The sequence below is a fragment of the Phaethon aethereus genome, assembly GCF_964289735.1.
Source record: "Phaethon aethereus genome assembly, chromosome: 19".
NCBI classification, from domain to species: Eukaryota; Metazoa; Chordata; class Aves; order Phaethontiformes; family Phaethontidae; genus Phaethon; species Phaethon aethereus.
In genome coordinates, this window is record NC_138595.1 from 1,957,381 (window position 1) to 1,976,767 (window position 19,387).

Genomic DNA, 19,387 nt, shown 5'->3' on the forward strand with positions numbered 1-19,387 from the left:
TTGACATTTTGGATTCATTTAGACCTCACGCAGATGATAATAAATAAATAAATAAATAAAAATCAACAAACACCACTCTGCTGCAGTAACGGGGTCTGGAAGGGTCTGGACAGGAGGGACTCACAGCCATACAGCTGGCCCGGAGCCCCTGGGGCTGAGGCCTACCCTGCAGTGGGGAAGGGGTCTCTGCTTTCCGCCCTCGGGCTGTGGGGATGGCCGTGCTTCGCCTCGGGGTGGCTTGTCCCGGTGCCTCGGCCCTGGTGCGGCCTAGTGCTGAGCGCGGCCTAGTGCTGAGCGCGGCCCGGAGGAGCCTAACCGCCTGGTTGCCATGGCAGCACGGCGCCATGATACCCGGCGGGGTGGTTGCTATGACACCCAGCCAGGCACGTGCTCGGTTCCGCCTCCGCGCTCCCGGAAGTCCTCGCCATTTCCGGGGGCGCCGCGGGGAGTTCTGGGTGTGGGGCGGCATGGAGGCGCAGGAGTTGTTTTGGCGGTTGGGTGCCGGTGCTCGCTTTGACGTGCGGCGCTTCGGGCTCGATGCGCGGCGCTTCGGGGTGCGACGCCACCGGGGGTTGGCTGGGACGGGCCTGGGCACTGTTCGCTCCGCGACGCGGGTTTCCCAAGCCCCGTCCCTACCGCGCGGCGAGACCTCGGGCCTACCTGCGGCCCTGTGGTAGCGGTCGGGGAGGCGCTGGGATCTAGCCAGGCCGTCTCACCGTTTTCCGTGCTCTCGCCTCCAGGTTATAAAGGGGAGCGGTGGCAGCGTCTCACTGGAGAGCCTCGACTTCTTCGGGCGCAAGGAGGAAGCCCCCCTGAGGTCTGCCGAGGAGGGCTGGGCGCTCGCAGGGACTGGACAGGAGGTAAAGGGTGGAAAGCAGCAGAAGGAGGATGGAGCGGGGAAAAACAACGGAGAGATGGCAGGAAAGAGAAAAAGAGCAGCAGAAAGCAGTGAAGGGAAAAGAAAAAAGAAAAAGACACGAGGTATTTATATATACGTATATCTTGAAGGTCCTTTCCAACCTTGTGATTCTGTGTGCTTGGCAGAATGCCCTGATGAAGTTCATGCTTCTTGCTTGTTTCGGTTTACTTTAAATCTGCAGGTACTGTAAGTCATTTTACCAGAAAAAAAAGAGGCTTCTGGGTTCCTTGTCTGGCTTGTGTCAGAGCTGATGGAGTAATTGGGCCAAGATTTGGTGTTAAGGCATGGGGATGTGGTTGCCATCCTTCTGGAGTCCTCATCAAATTTAGGGAGAATGAGAGAAAAAAAGGTTTTGAGGTGTCCTTTTTTACCAAATAATTTTTGTCTGGATGTTACTAATGGAAATTTCAATTTTTTGAAACTTCCAGAAGCAGTATCAATGCCAGAGTTGTCAGAAGGTAATGGAATAAAGTGGATGTCCGCTCTGGAAGCAAAATTTGAAGATGCAAAAGACAAAAAACCTACTGCAGAAAAACTTGAACGCTTGAGAAGAGAAAAGGTGGGACCATGGAATTCTAACATAGCAACAGGTTATTTGGTTTCTGTGGGTGTTTCATCCAAAAGTTGAGGTTCATTTATAGTCACTTCTCTCGGGGGGAGGGTGACTAAGTATGGGGAAAATAACCAGGAGATGAATCCATATATATTTAGTTTTATGCTGGCAAAGGAAGAAAGAAAGAGTTTGTCTTTTGCCTTTTAGATAAACCGTTTCAGAAATCAACATAAAATCAATGTTCAAGGAACAGATCTTCCTGACCCGATTGCCACATTTGATCAACTTCAAAAGGAATACAAAATACACCCTAAAATCATGGAGAACATTCAAACTGCTGGTTTCCAGGTCCCAACACCCATCCAGATGCAGGCTATTCCCGTCATGCTTCATGTAAGTCTTCTCATACTATATTTTATTACAGGGAATGTGGCAGAATTTGGAGAGTGGCCTCTCTTTAGGATCAAGGGAGTGGTGGTACATCGTTAGAGATCTATCAACTACATCAGAGTTCAGAACTTAGCCATTACAATATTATGTATTTTGGGTTATTTTGTAGCATTAGTATTTATGTGACTGTGATTTTTCTTTGGTGTTTTTGTGTCTTTCTTTTCTCGTAAAATACCACACCCTTGGTTTTTCTTACAGGGTCGGGAACTTCTAGCTTCAGCTCCTACTGGGTCTGGAAAAACACTGGCATTTTGTATTCCTCTTTTAACACACCTGAAGCAACCTAGGAACAAAGGATTCAGAGCTCTGATCATATCACCTACCCGAGAACTTGCTAGCCAGGTGTGTGTTGAGGGGAAAGGCGTTGTTGTTGTATTGAGGAACTTCAAAGTTTTTTCTCTGAATTGGTAAAGTAGCACCTTAGTAAATATATTTTTCTTTTATTACCCTCAGATATCGGAAAAAGCTAATTTAAACATTTCTTTTAAGTCTCTTCTGTGAAATAGCTACATATCTAGCATCTCAATCTAATCTAGATGATTAGATTAGAGGCTTAAGATTCTTTGATCATATTTTAAAACTGCCCAGTGCTTAGGTGCTCTTAATACCTACCTTCATATTTGAGATTGCAACAAGATATTTATCTGCCCCAAACACAGAATTTCAATGAATAACTTTATATTGAAGCTTTGTTATTAAACTGAAATAAAAATTACAACTCTTTGGGCAGAGTTCCATTTTTATTCGAATAGGAGAGGGGGCTTATGGGAGCTACATCGTTAGAGTCAAAATATGGTAGTAAGACTTGTGAGAACTTTCAAGTGAATAATACATGTTAGAAAGCTGCATTTTATTATGCTAAGAAAACTAGACAGCTTTCTCTTAACGCTGAAATCGGAGTGGTGGTTGAAGCTGTATCATCAGGATTGCCTGCAGTTTTTCTGCTTAGAAAACCTAATCATCTCAGTTTGAAAATTTAATCTCTCTTGCTGCCTTTTCAGACACATCGGGAGCTGGTGAAATTGGCTGATGGGACAGGCTTCAGGATACATATGATCCACAAGGCAGCTGAAGCAGCAAAGAAGTTTGGGCCCAAGTCTTCTAAAAAATTCGGTAATTGTTTTAACTCCTGAAGTGCTTCTAAAAATTTAAAAAATGTGACTGATCTTTCTATTCTGGCCTGTGTGGTTTTAGAGAGGTCGGTTAATACCACTCAAGATGTGCAGTTTATTGCTCAACACTAAAGAAGTAGCTGGCATGGAAGAAATGGGAAATGAGCCTGACATTGGAACCTGTTAAACTGTACCTCTGACAGATTGGATTGGAACTTGGGTTTCTTCATGGCTTTGTTAGTCTGGTTTATATTTGTGTCTTTTTAAAATGTTTTTCTTCTTTTCTCTTTTTTTCTTCTTCTATAGATATACTAGTTACTACTCCAAACAGACTCATTTATTTGCTGAAACAAGATCCTCCAGCAATAGACTTGACCAGGTACCAAGAGTCTCTATCAAATCTTGCTTTGCCACTGAAAAGTGGATGCGTGCGTTGTCCTTGCATCTGTGATGGTCTGTTAGAACTTTTGCCTTCTCCATAAGTGACTCTTACTGAAAAGAAGACCTCTCTGTTCTTAGTGTAGAGTGGCTGGTGGTGGATGAGTCAGACAAACTGTTTGAAGATGGGAAGTCGGGGTTCCGAGATCAGCTGGCCTCCATCTTCCTGGCATGCACGTCCCACGTGGTGAGAAGAGCCTTGTTCAGTGCAACCTTTGCACATGATGTAGAGGAGTGGTGTAAGCTCAACCTTGACAGTGTTGTTCTGGTGTCTGTTGGAGCAAGGTAGGTGTGCAGTTGTATTCTGACTCTTGTGGTTTTTTTCCTTTCCTGGCCAAATTACTTGCTTTCTTTGCATCATCATCATCATCAGTCTGCATGGTTGTATGTCTGTTGTTGGTCTTAGTACTGCAGGTTGGTTGTCTCCAGAAAAAAATGTGTAGGCATACAGATCTTCCTTATGTGTTGAGGAAGGTGGTGTTTTCATTTACCCATTACTTTATTGTCAAATAAACATTAGTCTTAGAAGTGTATACTGATGAAATAAGTTTGTTGTGCAGTATTTCTTATTCACCAGGTAATATTTTATGTTTTTTAGTGTTTATGTAAATAAACTCTTAACAGTAGCACACTTCTGTTGGATTTCTGGTTTCAGAAACTCTGCAGCGGAGACAGTAGAACAAGAGCTGTTGTTTGTTGGATCTGAAACAGGAAAACTAACAGCAATGAGAGAGCTTGTTAAAAAGGTATTTTGGAGAGATTCAGTACATTCTGCTTACTTCTATCAGAGACTCATGATTTCTTAGGGCAAAGAATTCTCTGTGGCACATGTTAAACTGTTGTCTAAATCTGCTGTACAAGAGGAAGAGTAAGGACCCTACCTATGAAAACTGAGACTGTTCCATGTTCTTGGTCTTAGAGTCTTGCTTAGGACCAGTTTGTATTAACAGTCTGTTTAATTTTACTTGCAGTGTGAGTGGGTTCTTCACATTGGGTGGCAAAAAAAAAATCTGTTTGTTTCTGTGGATTAAAATGCAGCCTGATGCTTAAGTGGGGAACCATTCCCTCAAAGGCAGTGGAGCTGAATTTGCTTAGTTCTGACTCCTGAAGATTTGGCTAGTTAAAAAAAAAAAAATATTCTCTGTGATGGAAGAAAAGCCTGGGCTGGTTAAGTCCCTTTAGTAGCTCAGTGTCTGTAACAAATAACAGTAGGAAAAGGACTAGAACCTTAGACAAGCGTATTCTTTCGCAGGGTTTTGCACCTCCGGTCCTTGTTTTTGTACAGTCTATTGAGAGGGCTAAAGAGCTTTTCCATGAACTTATTTATGAAGGCATCAACGTGGATGTCATCCACGCAGACAAAACTCAGCAACAGGTAGGAGGATGTAATTTATTTTCAAGAAACACGTTACAACACCTTTTTTTTCTAATGTACCTTTGACAGTAAATTACTGCAGGGTTTTGTCTAGAGGTTTAGTTTTATTTGTTAACATCATGGCAACTTTCAGGAAACAAGTTCACCTCCTTTGTCAAACTGCTAGTTAGGCTCTTTCCAAGTAGTTTTCTTTTCCTAGAGAGATAACGTAGTGCGCAGCTTCAGAGCTGGGAAGATCTGGGTGCTCATCTGCTCAGCCTTACTAGCTCGAGGGATTGACTTCAAAGGAGTGAATATGGTCATTAATTATGATTTGCCGACAAGTGCGGTGGAATACATTCACAGGATAGGTGAGTGATTGTTGCTAAATTACGTCCTTTTTCTCATTTCCTGGATCTTTAACGTAGATGCTCTTGTGCATGAGCAAAAATCCTGAAACCAAGCATCCTCTGTTGCTGTAGCACTAGCTTCTACATGGCTTGAGCCAGTTAAGCCCAGATATAAACTTTCAGTAAAGCTGCGTTATTTTTGTCAATCTTCTATAAACCTTAAATATTTAGACACTCCAGACATGCCTGTGCTTTCTCTTATTCAATAGGAACAATCTTTGGGGATCTGCTGCTTGGTAGTATACTTAGTATACTAACACATCAGGAGGCTGGGGCTGTGAAGAGGAGTAGAATAAAGGGAGATATTTAAAGTACAATGTCTACTCTTTGCAAAATTTGTGTTTGACAGGTCGTACTGGAAGAGCAGGGCATGCAGGAAAAGCAGTCACTTTTTTTACAGAAGATGATAAACCTTTATTGCGGAGGTAAATTGGAAACATGATGTAGCAAAAATGTTTTTTGTGTTTTGTATACTGTACTGCTGAACCATATGGTTGTGTCTGGTACCACACACCTCGTAAGCACAGTATTGCCATGCTGTGGAAACCCCACACTGCTGTGAAAAGCTTTTACAATGAGAGAGAGAACTCTGTATCAACATGTTGGAACTGCAGGGTGGTACCACAGCATGAGAGAGACTGAGAACTCTTCAATTTTAAGGTTCCTTTGTGAAGCCTTTCACTAGTGCAGCAAGAGAGAAACTAGCGTCCTTTCACTTACTGCAGTTGTGCTGGCTTACTTGGTAGCGTGTTTCAGTGAAACTATTCTGACTTGGACCTTGCTAAAGGGCCGGTTCAACAGTTTTTACAATTAACTTTGTTCTTGTTCTGGTTTTCCTAAATCATTTGCCATGTAGAAAGTATTACTACTTCATGCTGTGCTTTATTTTTTTTTGATCCAGTTCTTCAACTTGCTTGTGTCCAAAATTACTTGTTATGATTCTGTTTTGGTTTACTGCTTTTTTTTTTAATCTCCTTGAAGACTGTAGTCCTTGAGAGTTTCAATTTGTTTAAACTATCCAATTGGGGTCGTTAGTTTCATTTAAGCTTTTTGTTTCTTCCTTACCTTACTTCAGACTTGCTTTTGTGTCTTTATTTCTTGCTTTTAAAAAATAACAACAAACCAAATGAAAAAAACAACAATAAACCAGCCAGTTGTTAGGGATTGCTGTTTTTCACAGAAGATGCTTATCTATTGTCCAGGCAGTCACTGCTAGAGCTAATCTCTTCCCTCCTCTCCTTCCCAGTATAGCCAGTGTTATTCAGCGAGCTGGCTGTCCTGTGCCAGACTACATAAAACACTTTCCCAAACTGCAAAGGTAAGTTCATTTGAATAGCTTACCAGTTTGTTTCCCATTTTAAAAGCCTGCATGAGTGGTGCTGGGTGTGTAAGTGTTACAAAAGAACTAGTAGTTTGCAATATAATTGCAGTTTAGCTGCAAAAGGAATTTTAGACATAGTGGGGGTGGCTGTTTTTTTACCCAGACAAAAACAGAAACAAAAAGAATTCTTGACTTACAGTTTTCCTGGAGCTAATTATTTTTCTCCAAGCTCCCTGAAATCTGCTTTAGACTTCCTAAGCCCATACTCATGAATTGGGCTTCTGATACATGAAAGAAAGTCCTTTGCTTTTTTGAATTACCTTTAGAAAAATTGTTATAGAGGTGTATGCATATAGATAAATAGATTTTAATCAGTGCTGCTTTTCATGCTTTTTTGTAACTTCTAATAGTTTCTAAAACTAGAAAAAAAACCCCTTATATATGTTAGAGATATATTGAAATAAAGGTTATTTGAGTGTCTTGGAGACAATGTGGCTGAACTAATCTTGAAATAAGCAACCCTGAAAACATTCAGAGCCATAAATTCTTAACAACCCGTAAAGGTTTTCATTGTCTGTTTTATTTACTTTGGATATTAATTTTTGCCCTTTAAAGTAATTTAATCCTTCTTCACTAAATGTTGTTCTCAGCAAACAAAAGAAGAAATTCATTAAGAAGCCATTGACAAGAGAATCAATTTGTACCACCCCTCAGTGCTTCCTGAAAAAAGCCAAAAGAAAAACGTAAGTAGTTTTTTCTCAAGAGGATGTAAGAGCTGCTGTTTATCTAGAAAAGGCCCAGCAAGCTTCCCCCAAAGTAACCCATAACTAACTTGGATGGACCACCCAGTCATAATGATTTTAGTGATGGTGAAGTTTTAGTGTCAGTATCTGTCTACTGGAAATTGGATTAATGCTATCAGTTTGCCTTACATGGTGTTACGTATCAGGTGATAGCAGCCTGAGTTTAAACCACTGGCCTTAAAAGCAGACTTCAGGCTAGCCTATCTGTTCCTCTTCTGGTGAAGGGCTGGCTTCGTTTTAAGGCACGGAGTATTAATACAAGAAGCAGATCTCAAGTTGTAACGGCTAGAGCTCACAGAAGATTGGCATATAGCAGTTTGGTAGAGTAGAAGTGGTCATTAATAACAGCATTACCCATGCTTTGGAGTGTTGCTGCTGAAGGGTTCCATGATTCTATGTTCAGCTGCACTAATATGATATACACCAGCTAATATGTCACTGCTGTGTACTTCATATCTTATGTTCAGGTGTCTTGGTCTCCAATGTGTTTCTTGTAGGAAAACTACAAAGCAAAATACTAAGGAAAAAAAGAAAGTTAAAGAAGATAAAAATGGCAGTAAATTACAGACTGTTTCAAAAAGCTGAATAGCAACAGATTACTCGTGAGCTGGGGCTCACCCCTATGTCCATACTGAAGAACAGAAGAACAAAGATAGCGGCAAAAGGGAAGGGAGCAAAATATTTCTTATGTTTCCTTCTGGATGAGGATGGATGTTCACATGCAAGAAAGTCTCTACTGAAATACCAGTCGAGGATTCCTGAATGCTTCTTACAGAAACTGACGAGTGTGCTCTTGCAGTAAATGCCTTGTGTTTTGGAACAATAGTTCAAAAATAGCATCTGTTTGTGTTGCCAATCATGCAGTTTTGTATTACTGCTTGGTAATAGTGTCAGTTTTGTGTTCTAATATGTTTGTCAGATTTGTAGAAGATTCAGTGGCAGAAAACACCCAAGGCTTACCATTAGGCTCGATAAACGCAATAGGCGCTTTAAAATAGACACTTTAAAAAAACCAACGAACCCACTTGTATGTGAAAGTAAAGCCTTGTTCCTCCTACTTTTTTGCTTCTATAAAATAATTTTGAAATAACAAATACTTGACGTGTCTGTAAACTCTAGTAATTTTGTACTGTTTCATATTTAAGCCTCAAACCAGAATAAACAAGGTCAGAAAAGACTAAGAGAGAGACCTGCCTGTCTATACAGCCTTGATGGAACAAGTCTGCAGGCATTATTCCTTAGCCTGTTATGCAAAAAAGGCTCCATGCATTTTCCACCTCCTCATCTGCCATCTATGTTCTCCGTCCACCGTGGTTCTGTCAGAATTCTGGTAATGCAGGAATGGCTTCTCCTTTGCAACTCTAATCCTTTAAGCAAGTGTTCCTGTACAGGATTGTTGTCTTGCTTTGTCATAGTTAATCCAATTTGGAAATGGATCCTAGGTGTGTATAACTCATTTACAGCAGAGCACTGTTAATTGCTCTGCCTAAGTGATGACTGTGAAATTGTGTGAGAAACTGATGTAAGATGCTCTGCATCCTGTTTTGCTTGCTCCTGAGCTAGACTGAGTTTTTGCTTTGCTGAATTGCACCTTGTGTTTGGGTTATATAGGAAATAACATCTTCATTTTGACATCTAGGCAAATTCATTCATGTATAATTTAATAAAAATGCAGTCCTGTATTCTGATAAATACTAAATTGCCTGCTGCAACATATTGATGACAGATATGACGTGGAATATGTTCAACCATGTGAGGGAGACATTACCAATATTCACCTTTAAAGGCACTGCTAATACATAGAATAGATGTGCTTATCCCAGGAGTGATGGGGGGAGAGAAAACAGCTTTTGATTGTGAGCATCTTTGTCTTGCAGCGCAGGATCCAGTTCTAATTCTGTTGAAAGATAATGCCACCCTTCTCTTTCTGAGGGACTTTGTTTTAAAATGAGAGCTTAAATTTCATCCAGCTCTCTCTCTCTCTCTCTCTCAGGCTGTGTTTGATTTTAATGTGATTTTTAGGCTACTCAGGATTTACTGCCCTGTGAAGTGCTGAAAAGCTGTCAGCCTGAACACCCTCTTTGCCCGAGGATAAAGAACAACTCCAGGCCTTCCCCGCTTTGTTGTATTTTAGCAAGCCTTGGCTGACCTTATGAAGAGGGAGGAGCTGCTTCTGCACAGCTGTACGACTACAGTAAATCATACCCCACCTCAGCAGGAGTGCTTATTTTACAATACTTCTGAGGGTTTTGGCTGGCACGGTTACCGTGTAACAAAGTAGTATTTCCAGTGCCCTCAGCAGCGGCATGTTCAGGAGCAGCTGTGGGGAGAGCTGCAGCAGGAGGTCAGGTCAGCCCTGGGGCCGCGATCCCCGCGTGCCCTTGGTGCTGGCGTTGGAAGGGCGGCACCTTTTCAGGGAAAAAAGAGTTTTTAGCTGCCTGAAGTTGACTTGTACCAACAGCCAGCCTGTTAAAAGCGTTCTTGAAGGGAAGGCGAGGCCCCTCTCCTCTTTCAGGCCGGTGTCGCTCCGAATCGCGTTCCCCGGCCGCCCGGGTGTGTCTTCCCGCCGCGGCCGGGCCGTGGGCGGGCCGCGAGGCCGAGGCCGTGGGGCCGGGCCGTGGGCGGGCCGCGGCTGGGCCCGGCCCCGGAAGCCGCCGCCGCTCAGCTGACAGCCGCTGCCGGGGCCGGAGCGGGAAGATGGCGCTGCGGCCGGGACCCGGCGCGGGGGGCGCCGGCGGGGCAGCGGGCGGTGGCGGAGCGGGGGCCGCCAGGTCGGTGCCGGCGGGGCCGGGCCGGGGAGCGGGGCTGGAGGGCTGCGGCCAGCGGCGGTGTGGGGCCGCGGATGAGGGGTGGGAGGGAGTGTGGAGCGGAGGAGGAGGAGGGCGGATGGGGTAGAGATGGGGGTTGCGGGGTCGGGAGGTAGGGGGGTTGAGGGGGACATGGAGGTGGCAGAAATGGTGGGAGCTGGTGGGCCATGATAGGGGAGATGCCGGGACAGAGGGTTAGGGCCCAGGTAAGGCGTGTGGGGAGTCCTGGGCAGGGTTTGGAGGGGTCCCGGGTGGGTTATGTGGGGCCCCAGATGGAGCCTGGGGGTCCCAGGCAGGGTGTGGGGGACGCAGCCATGGAGGCGCTGGGGTTTATTTGCCTTTTTGGGAGTCCACCTTGTCCCCTGGCTCATCTGGGTTTGGGCAGTTTGTAGCCCACTTGCTCTCAGGCTCTGTAGCCGCAATCTCAAATATTGGGGTGGAAGGGGATTTCGGGATTTCCCAGCCCTGCTTGGGTGCCACTGGTGTCAGTGATAAACGTTGCTTATCGGCAGCGGGCAGGGTTGTGGCCGCTGCAGCACGGAGCCTCTGCTCGCCTCGGCTGCTGCAGGGGGTTTCTTTTTCCCCTCCGTCCCACCCAGGGCACCTCAGCGAAGAGGGAGGACTGAGGCGTCAGGAGAAAGAAACGGCAGTAAATGGGATGTGTGAACATGACGTGTTTTTGGAAAGGTTAGGAAGCTGTGCTTCGCTACCTTTGAAGACCTAGTAGTTTCTTTTTTTAACGTAGGCTGTTGCGTGCTATTTATCTGTTGTCCTACTTCTAGGGAGGCTGGGTGAATTTTCCAGTTGACAAAGGGAATTTATGTTCATTGAGTTGTCTTGGATACCTGCAGCCTACGGTTTTGTCAGTGTTATTGGGAACATGAGGAGGGGGGATCTGCACCGGGGTGACCTTCACCCGCAAGGCATGGGTCCGGGGTGTCCCCGTCAGCTGTCTGAGCGGGGTCGCCGCTCTGCGTTTGGGAAGAGGCAGCCCAGGGGTCTGGAATACCTGGGAAGAGAAAAGCTGAGTTATATACGACTGCCTGTGCATGCTGTGGAAGGGATGGGAGGCTGTCTTTGTGTTTCCCCACGTATATAAATCTGAAAAAATTCTTGCGAGGGACTGGATAAACTGTCTAACTCCTTGGAGCAACACTGCCAGCTCAGTAATTTAACAGGAAAGTAGCAAAAATGTTGTCAGCAGACTATAGGTTTTGAAAAGTAAAAGGATTTAAAAATCATTGTTTCCCATTGTTGGTGTTTTGTTTTTTTTTTGAGAATGAAGTCTGGACATAGAAGAAAACTTTCATTCTCTGTGTCTGTGTGGGTTCTTTGCCTTGTTTCTCTTTTATTTTTGTGGATTTCTGCCATACAAAAATACCATGAGAGTCTATATTGTGTTGATAAGAGTTGTATCGATTGGGAATGAAGGTATTTAAAAATCCACTTGTAGACAGGAAAAGTTATGTGTCGTTTCGAGCTTTTCTAGCGCAGTATGAATACAGAAAAGGAGTTGCTTCTCCCTACGCTCCTGCATTTTGACTGAAGCTGTTGGTTGATTTGTTCTGTTGGGTTTTTTTAAGCTCCATGTTTAAAATACTTATCTAATAGGAATTTATGGATTTATATTACTACTTCAAGAGTTCTGCTGTAGTGTAACTGCTTTGTTTTCCTTATATTTATTTTATTTGTGCAGCGTATCACGTATATTACACTTTCCTACTATGTTACCCAAAGTATTAACGACTTGTTGCATGCACCTGGGAGGTAAACTGCTTCTGCTGTTGAGAGCAACAGAAATGTCTGCAGGTGCATTTCAGCCATTAAAAAAAGTAACGAGGAGTAAGAAACTACATTAAACTAGCATGCTTGATAACTGTCAGCCAAGCTATTTGGGGTCATAAAAGTTTCCATTGTCTAGAAAGTGCATTTGGTCATTTTAGAGCATACCGCTATCTGGCTGTTAGTGTTCTTTTAGCCCCCACGTAGTATAGTGGTCCTTGTAGGCTGCTTAATTTATCATGCTTTTTTTTTTTTTTTAAAAGGAGACCATTGTAATTTTGTCTGTTTATTCTTAATTCTCCTGTCAGTGGTGTTATTTTGAGATAACTGGAATTGAAAAGGTTTTCTCTAAAAGAAAGTTACTTCTGACGTTGCTCCTGTCACTCTGTGGTTGTCAAGTTCACTGGTTTTCTCTAGTGCTTCAGTTAATCTCAGAAATGGCTGTGCCTTAACTTGCTTTCTTAGCGATGAGAACCAGCTGCTTTAACTAGATGCGCGTGGGCATTTGTTTTGCATCTCCAAAAAGTAGTTTAGAAATAAAGTTCCTGTTGCTTGACTAAGTAAGCTGATGGGGTTTATGTACGTGCGTCTGTGGCTGATGTTGGCAATCGCACAGCTAAATCTTGGAGCGAGGTCCACGATGAATCTGAGCCGCACGCAGAGAGTACTGTGCTGCAGGAGCTTGCTACTTTTAACTAGCTCTTCTTCCAGTGCCCTCTAATTAGCTGCAGGGGTTTTGTTGTCGATTTTTTTTTTTTTTTCCTCAACAGAGACTTATAAATAAATCAGGAGCTCTGTAGAAAGGAATAAATATTTAATAGTCTAGCCTTTATTTGCTTCCAACAAGCGGTGGTACCTTGCTATGCTTGTTCAGTTTACATTACATTTGCCGATTTGGAAGAAATCTTGTTGACTGGATTCCCCAATAAGAAGGGAAAACATGAAGCTACGAACACTTTTCCATACTTGTGAGCTTTTAAAAAATAACTTTGAATATTTCATCATTCTGATGAAACTAATAGTGGTGTATTCTTATGATGCCTAAAATTGCTGCGCTTGCAGATCTGACTTGCGATAGAAGCTCTACACATCTGAAGTTACACACGTTTTAAGAGGGTATATTGCTGAGGGGACGCTCCGTACTGACAACTATTTCCATAGGTGAAACCAAATGCAGGCAAAATCCAGTTGATTCACTAAACTTCAACCCTTGCGTGCAGAAAACAGCTTTTCTGATGAACACTGGAGTTCAGTCATGGGTCCTTCTGTGATTTTTTCAGTCTGTTTGTCTGCATGGTGTTACTATTTGTATGTTAAGAAGTGGATTAAAATGGCCAAACTGAACACCAGTCAGTCGAATAGACCTTGGCCGCAGTGTGAACCCAATCCAGCGAAGCCCAGCACTTGCTTTGAGACGAGGTGGCGTGCGTCTGCACGCTGCTTCAAACGGAGAAACCAAAAATTGTGGTGATTGAGAAGGGTAAGACCTGGACCCACTAGAAGGCCTAAGTGTGTGTTAGTTGTGGAAGGAGAAGTTAGCGCATAGTGGTCACGGTAAAAGAAAATTTTCATTATTAAGAAGGTTCCAAGTTAGAGGATGAAATGAGAGTAATATGGGTTGTCTTGGTGACCGTGTAACCTGCTGTCTGTATAGTGGGTAGGTGCAATTTGCTCCTGGATAAATGCACAGTTTCCAATTCCTTATTTTATTTTAGTACTCATATTACACATCTCTTGTGTTTATAAACTGGGCTGGCTTTCAGAATTTCCTGCAGGTTTTGAAAAACTGTCTGCAGTCATTTATGATAGCATTTTCACCTTTACTTCGGGCAGTTTCGTTTATATCCGTGCTTGTGCTGAGGAATATTGAATACCTATAAGTGTGCTTCTCTTTCATGGTATTTTGACGTTATAGCTGCCTGGGACACTGAGTGAGGCTCTTGTTTGGCAAGTTACTGCTGACGTGGGTTTCTGAGAGTTGCTTGCAAATCAGCCTTTTAAACTAGATCCTTTTTTGCCATTTAGCAGCACAGCACACGCTTGTGTTTGAAAGTGAGGGCTGGTAATTTCTGTTATGATTCGGTTGAAATTTTAACAGTTCTTCCTTCAGGTGCACTTGGCCCTTGATACTTGAATGAATATTTTCCCCAAGGCACTATTTTTCTTGTCCTTAGATGTAACTGAGAAAACAGAAACTCCATTATTTTGTGATACTCAGTGTTTCAAAGGGGGCAAAAATGCAGCAGTGGTGGGGTTTCATGGATAGTTTATTTCTCTGCAGAAAACTGTTACTAAGCAGCTGAGAACTCTTGCCTGGTGCAGTTAATGGTCTTACTGAATCAGATACTTCCAACAGGAGATGCTTATTCATTCTGCAGTGCTCGAAGGCCTACACTGACAAACTGACCTGTTACCAACCTGCGCAGGTGCCGAAACTCTCTTGTGGGTGATGTCGATGAGTCAAAGCCGCTTTAGTGCTGCCGTGGAGGAGAAGAGCTATTTCTTCCTGGCTTTGCAGCCGGTGGCAGCGCGGAGGGTGCTTTGGGGGATCCCTGGGAGGGGTGGCCTTTCCCCCGTGGTTGGGTTCTGCGAGACCCGCAGGAGCGGACGAATGTGCTGACCAGACGGTGGGAGGCTTTGGTGATGCATACGTCGAGGTGGCTTTTTCATTCATTTACGTTTGTGCTGAAGTGATAGACTTTCACGTACCATTTTTTCCTCCTCCAGCTTCATGTTTCCTGTCGCAGGTGGTTTAGGCCCCCCCCAAGGTATGTATGAACTTAACATTCTGAGCACGGAGTTCTTTGCTTTCTTTAGACGCATTAAACAACTTAAAATAGTTCTGTGCTGATGCTCAGAAGCGTGATTATTAATTGAACTCTATAGCTGTTTTTCCCCTTGAATTCAATACTGGTAAGCTGGCTCTTGCAACTTCATTTATAAATCTTTCTGTGCAGTTTTGAAGAAGCGGTGTTAACCAGAGTGCTAGATGAAAGATCTAGGAAAACTAAATGTCCATTTTTAACCTGAATTTGCCTTTAAGATTTTTGTGTTGAGTGTGGCATTTAACCTCTTTATGCTTCATCTACCACCTGTGCGTACCCATACTGTGTGGGTGTTGCAAGACCTGGTAAATATTTACAAAGCACAGCAAGACCCTGGGACAAGAGTCACAACCTGTGTGGAAAGTAGTAATACAATAGGAGAGCCTGAGCCTTAAATTACCTTTGTTCTCGTTCCTGTTGCGGTGCTGTTTAATTAATGGAAAATACAGAGAGAACTTGTAGGGAAAGCGGAGAGTTTTCTTATAAAAAGTCTCAGGGACTGATTTACGGATTGTTCCCGAGTGTGTCGCGTCCCTCCTGGAGTCCTTTTGCTTGTGATGTTCAGTTATGCACAGTTATAATTATCTCACAGTGTGCTGGTAACAAGTGTATGTCTCCTAAGATAGCAAAATATGAGATATGAAAATACTGAAACAATCCACTTGGCTTTATTCAGTGAATTAATAGATTCTGGCATGATTTGTCCAATTTTGTTGAAGTTTAGCTTTTACTGAAAAAATATTGTAACCATTCTAATATATGTAGTGGGCTAATTAGCCTACAGACAAGTCCCCCAGCCAGATCAGAGTGTGAAGTTGCGTTGTGAAGTTATGAGTTTATTTCCCAAGGCATGTCTTCAAAAGCTGCCAGTTTGTAAGTTTTCCCTTTCAAGAGAAACGGACAATTATCAGCACCAGTCAACCTGGTTAATTAAATCTTGTTAGTTGGAAATGACCCTTTCAAAAGTCATACAGGAAGACACCCACAGAGAATCCTTAGGATGGTGGGAGAATTCATCAGCTTAGTTATTGGGAAAGCCCCATAACATTTCTTCCCTTAGACTGACCAGTATCTAAACTAAGGAAATTCTGTGGATGCCTGCAGTGTAGCATTTTTAGTAGTGTTTTTTTAATTATATTTTTAAACAGCCCAGCAAGGCTGAGAGTTTTTTCCTTTCCTTTGCTGGTTTAATTAAAAGAAAAAAAAAAAAGCAATCCTCCCACCTTTAACACTAACTGGGAGCTTACCTTGTTTAATGTTTCATTCTAGGGATGATTCCTATGCAACAGCAAGGCTTTCCAATGGTTCCTGTCATGCAGTCCAATATGCCAGGCATGATGGGAATGAATTACGGTTCTCAGATGCCTCCTGGACCCATGACCATGCAGGTGCGTGGCAATGAAATGTGGGCTGAAATGAGATACCTTGGTGCTTGTCTGAAGGGTGACAGCTGATGCCGTAGTCCTCTCACAACTGCAGTGGGGCTAAGGGTAGAGCTTGGCTAGAAACTGAAGTGTGGGTATTAGTCTGTAGTGGGACGTCATATTTTGTTGTATTCCCTGGGAAGATGTTTCTGAAAACTTAAAGAATTCTCCAAGTTTTGTTGGGATCTGGATAGAGAGTGTGGGGGAGTTTGGCATACATTACTCACCGTTGTAGAATAGAGAGAAATGAGGGTGTAGTGCAAGGTCAGCATCAGTAATATTTAAAGTAACTTGGACCTTATAGCCCACTCGGAGGTGTCAGAATCTGAACTTTCGTTTAATTATATGTGTTATGACACCAAAGTGTGATAAGAGAAGCATGGTCTCTGAATAAGAAAGGAAACAAAGGCATCAGCAAGGTGTTGAAAAGCTACCAGATGCCACCTACTCCAAAGTGTGGTTAGTAAGAGTATTGAATTGTTAAGTAACTATAATTCAAAACTCCCACAACATACCTCTTCTGTCTTTTTAATTTTGCTTTGTGTTTTTTCTTCTTTTGCTTTGGTTTTATGTACTTAGCATTAAGGTGGCGATTGTGTAGTATTTCAAATGAGACCTTTATAAGCTGATAAGAAGTGACTGTGTACACAATCTGATCGTGACCAATTCACTGAATTGTTTTATCCCTTTGTAACTCAAATGCTGGAATTAATGAAATTAAGTTTCCTGAGTGTCTGTGGCAATTCATAAACTGTCTTTTTAAATACCTTGTTCTAGGGAGCAAGGAATCTCTTAAATGTGCTGTATTTTCTCACATGACTGGTTTTCTCATTTGTCCTGCTTCCTGTGTTTCATTCTTATTCTTTTTCTTGCTTAAAGTAACTTTGTCTTTAACTCTGCTGTTGCTAACTGAGGAATAAGAATGAAATATGAGTAGCTAATATTATGTTTTCTCTCTTTTAATCTTTTGTTTTCTGTGTAGCACCATAATTTAATGTTTTGGCATGGCTTTGGAGCCAAATTGCTATGTGACAAATTGAATTTAGTGTATCTTACCATCTCCTTAGAATCCCTTCCCACCCCCACCTGGAACTTACTAGATTAATTTTGTAAAATTTATAGTAGGAAGATGTTTTTATAAGAACTGGTCTAAAAATAGTAAACAACTTTTGTTCTCTTCCTACGTGTTCTGATACCAAATACAAAATTAAAGAGAAAAGTAAATTATTTTCTGGCCCCTTCTATATTAGGCCAGATTTGCTGCTGAAACTGTACCAGAATATATTTCTTGGCAAATGTTTCTGATACAGGTGCAAGTTTATTCAGACACGTCTCGTCTTGGCTGTTGTCGTATACTGTCTCTCTCCCTTGGACCCCTGGATAAGCTATGTTTGCAAAATGACTAGACCACATTTTGCCAGCATCCATTGTTGGTTAGGAGTGTGCACCTCCAGCAGGGAATTTAAAAGAATTATGCAATCATTTAGAATAAGAAACAAAAAACCCAGGAAAACCCAAAAGCGTAGTACTGAACCATGCACTGTAGGATGCCTGCAACCTTCCTGCTCTTGAGGTAGGTTGTGTAGATCTGAAATTTTGATTTTTGCATTTGACCAGAAGACCATCTGTCTTCTAAAATCCTTTAAGAATTGTAACTCGTTATTGAGAGGGAAGAGTGCCATCTGCTGAATGACCACGGCTTTGTTCTGTACCAGCTAGCCTGTGCTCAGGCACTGCTCATCCAACTCTTCTTAACACTCATAATTTTATGAGATCTACCTAGTTTGCAATTTGGCAGGGTGTAATTAGCGGTGGTTTGGCTTTTTCTAGGGGAAAAAATATAATCTTGGAATCTTATTTATTTTGTTCTAGGGTGGCATGCCCTTGGGGCCGATGCCAGCGACCGGAATGCCTTACATGAGCCAGGCTTCTTTCTTGGGAATGCGTCCAGCAGCCCCGCAGTACACCCCTGACATGCAGAAGCAGTTTGCAGAGGAACAACAGTGAGTGACACTTTACTGACCCTTGGGAAATTCTCCTTTTTTAAGGGGGAGATATAGTCTGGATAGGTGGTCCACAGAGTAAAAATACCGATAGTTTCTCTAGAAACGTAGCCCGTTTAGGGCTGTAGAATATTATTGAGACCATTCCATTGCATTTGAAGGCCATCTATGAAGTTAGTGGTGGCTGTCATACAGCTCAGAGAAGAAGTAGAAATGTGTGCACCAAACCATCTGAATTTGAGATAGAAGAAATGGAAAAAATCAAGCAGAAGCTTGCCATGAAAATGGTAATGAAAAATTATTTTTTGAGATTGTTTTTAATCATTTTCCTTCAGGAAGAGGTTTGAGCACCAACAGAAATTCTTGGAAGAAGAAAGAAAACGGCGTCAGTTTGAAGAGCAGAAACAAAAGCTGAGACTCCTAAGCAGTGTGAAACCTAAGGTATGTCCTAAATAATAAGTGGGGTGTTTCTTTCTTCAGGTGTTTTTTTTTAACAGCTTTTAACGGGATGATCTCTTTCAACAAGAAAATAAGTGGGGAACTTGTATGAGACATCAGGTTACATCTTGAAAAGCATCTGCAACAGTCAGTCCTTTACACACTCTTGGTGTAATGTAAACAAAGTCTGGTGTTTAAAATTAAATCAGCTTTTGGAAAATAAACCAACCTGGTGTGTAACATTTGGGAACAGATTGAGTTTCAGGAATACAGAATGTTTGGTTGCTTGTTTGTTAACTTTGTCCAAAGTTTTGGGCACTTGCAATGAGCTCGAAGGCTCTTATCTGACAAATAGCTGAGTAAGGTTTATATGTTGTTCCTGTGCATAAAGCTGTGTCTAAAGACTGAGAAACACTGTTATGTTGTAGCCTGCAAAATAAATGCTTTCTGAATATGGGAGTTATTGTTGATAACGTTTCAGGAAGGCACTGCTGGGGAAAGAAAGGTTTACTCTAACAGAAGGCATTGCTAATATTTGTATTGAAGAAGTGTGGATATTGAAAGAAAACTGAGCTGTCCTGTGAATTTTTCAAAATGTGTTCTGTGATGTTTCAGACAGGTGAAAAAAGCAGGGATGATGCTTTGGAAGCCATTAAAGGAAATTTAGATGGTTTTTCTAGAGATGCTAAAATGCACCCAACACCAGCATCACACCCAAAAAAGCCAGGTTTGTAATTTTTCTCATCTT

The 19,387-nt window shown here is 42.5% G+C and overlaps 2 protein-coding genes across 6 annotated transcripts in view; both read left to right on the forward strand.

Moving 5' to 3' along the window:
- Window positions 1-467: 467 nt before the first annotated feature.
- On the forward strand, window positions 468-8,142 carry DDX52 (DExD-box helicase 52; the record flags this gene model as incomplete). The annotated part of the gene is made up of 15 exons (XM_082008443.1): window positions 468-554; window positions 741-981; window positions 1,348-1,478; window positions 1,680-1,865; window positions 2,121-2,264; window positions 2,924-3,035; window positions 3,341-3,413; window positions 3,554-3,757; window positions 4,128-4,218; window positions 4,725-4,847; window positions 5,047-5,197; window positions 5,586-5,661; window positions 6,483-6,554; window positions 7,208-7,300; window positions 7,858-8,142. 15 exons carry the CDS (start codon window positions 468-470, stop codon window positions 7,943-7,945), a joined length of 1,872 nt encoding a protein of 623 aa, XP_081864569.1. The 3' UTR covers window positions 7,946-8,142.
- A 1,915-nt stretch (window positions 8,143-10,057) lies between these two features.
- Window positions 10,058-19,387, forward strand: part of SYNRG (synergin gamma) — a gene marked incomplete at both ends in the record, with an annotated part of 39,988 nt that continues 30,658 nt past the window's right edge. For all 5 annotated transcript variants that reach the window (XM_082008561.1, XM_082008562.1, XM_082008563.1 and 2 more), the window contains 6 exons: window positions 10,058-10,131; window positions 14,677-14,717; window positions 16,044-16,162; window positions 18,071-18,201; window positions 18,537-18,642; window positions 19,255-19,366. In XM_082008561.1, coding sequence (XP_081864687.1) covers window positions 10,058-10,131; window positions 14,677-14,717; window positions 16,044-16,162; window positions 18,071-18,201; window positions 18,537-18,642; window positions 19,255-19,366 — 583 coding nt within the window. The remainder of the gene's footprint in view (window positions 10,132-14,676; window positions 14,718-16,043; window positions 16,163-18,070; window positions 18,202-18,536; window positions 18,643-19,254; window positions 19,367-19,387) is intronic.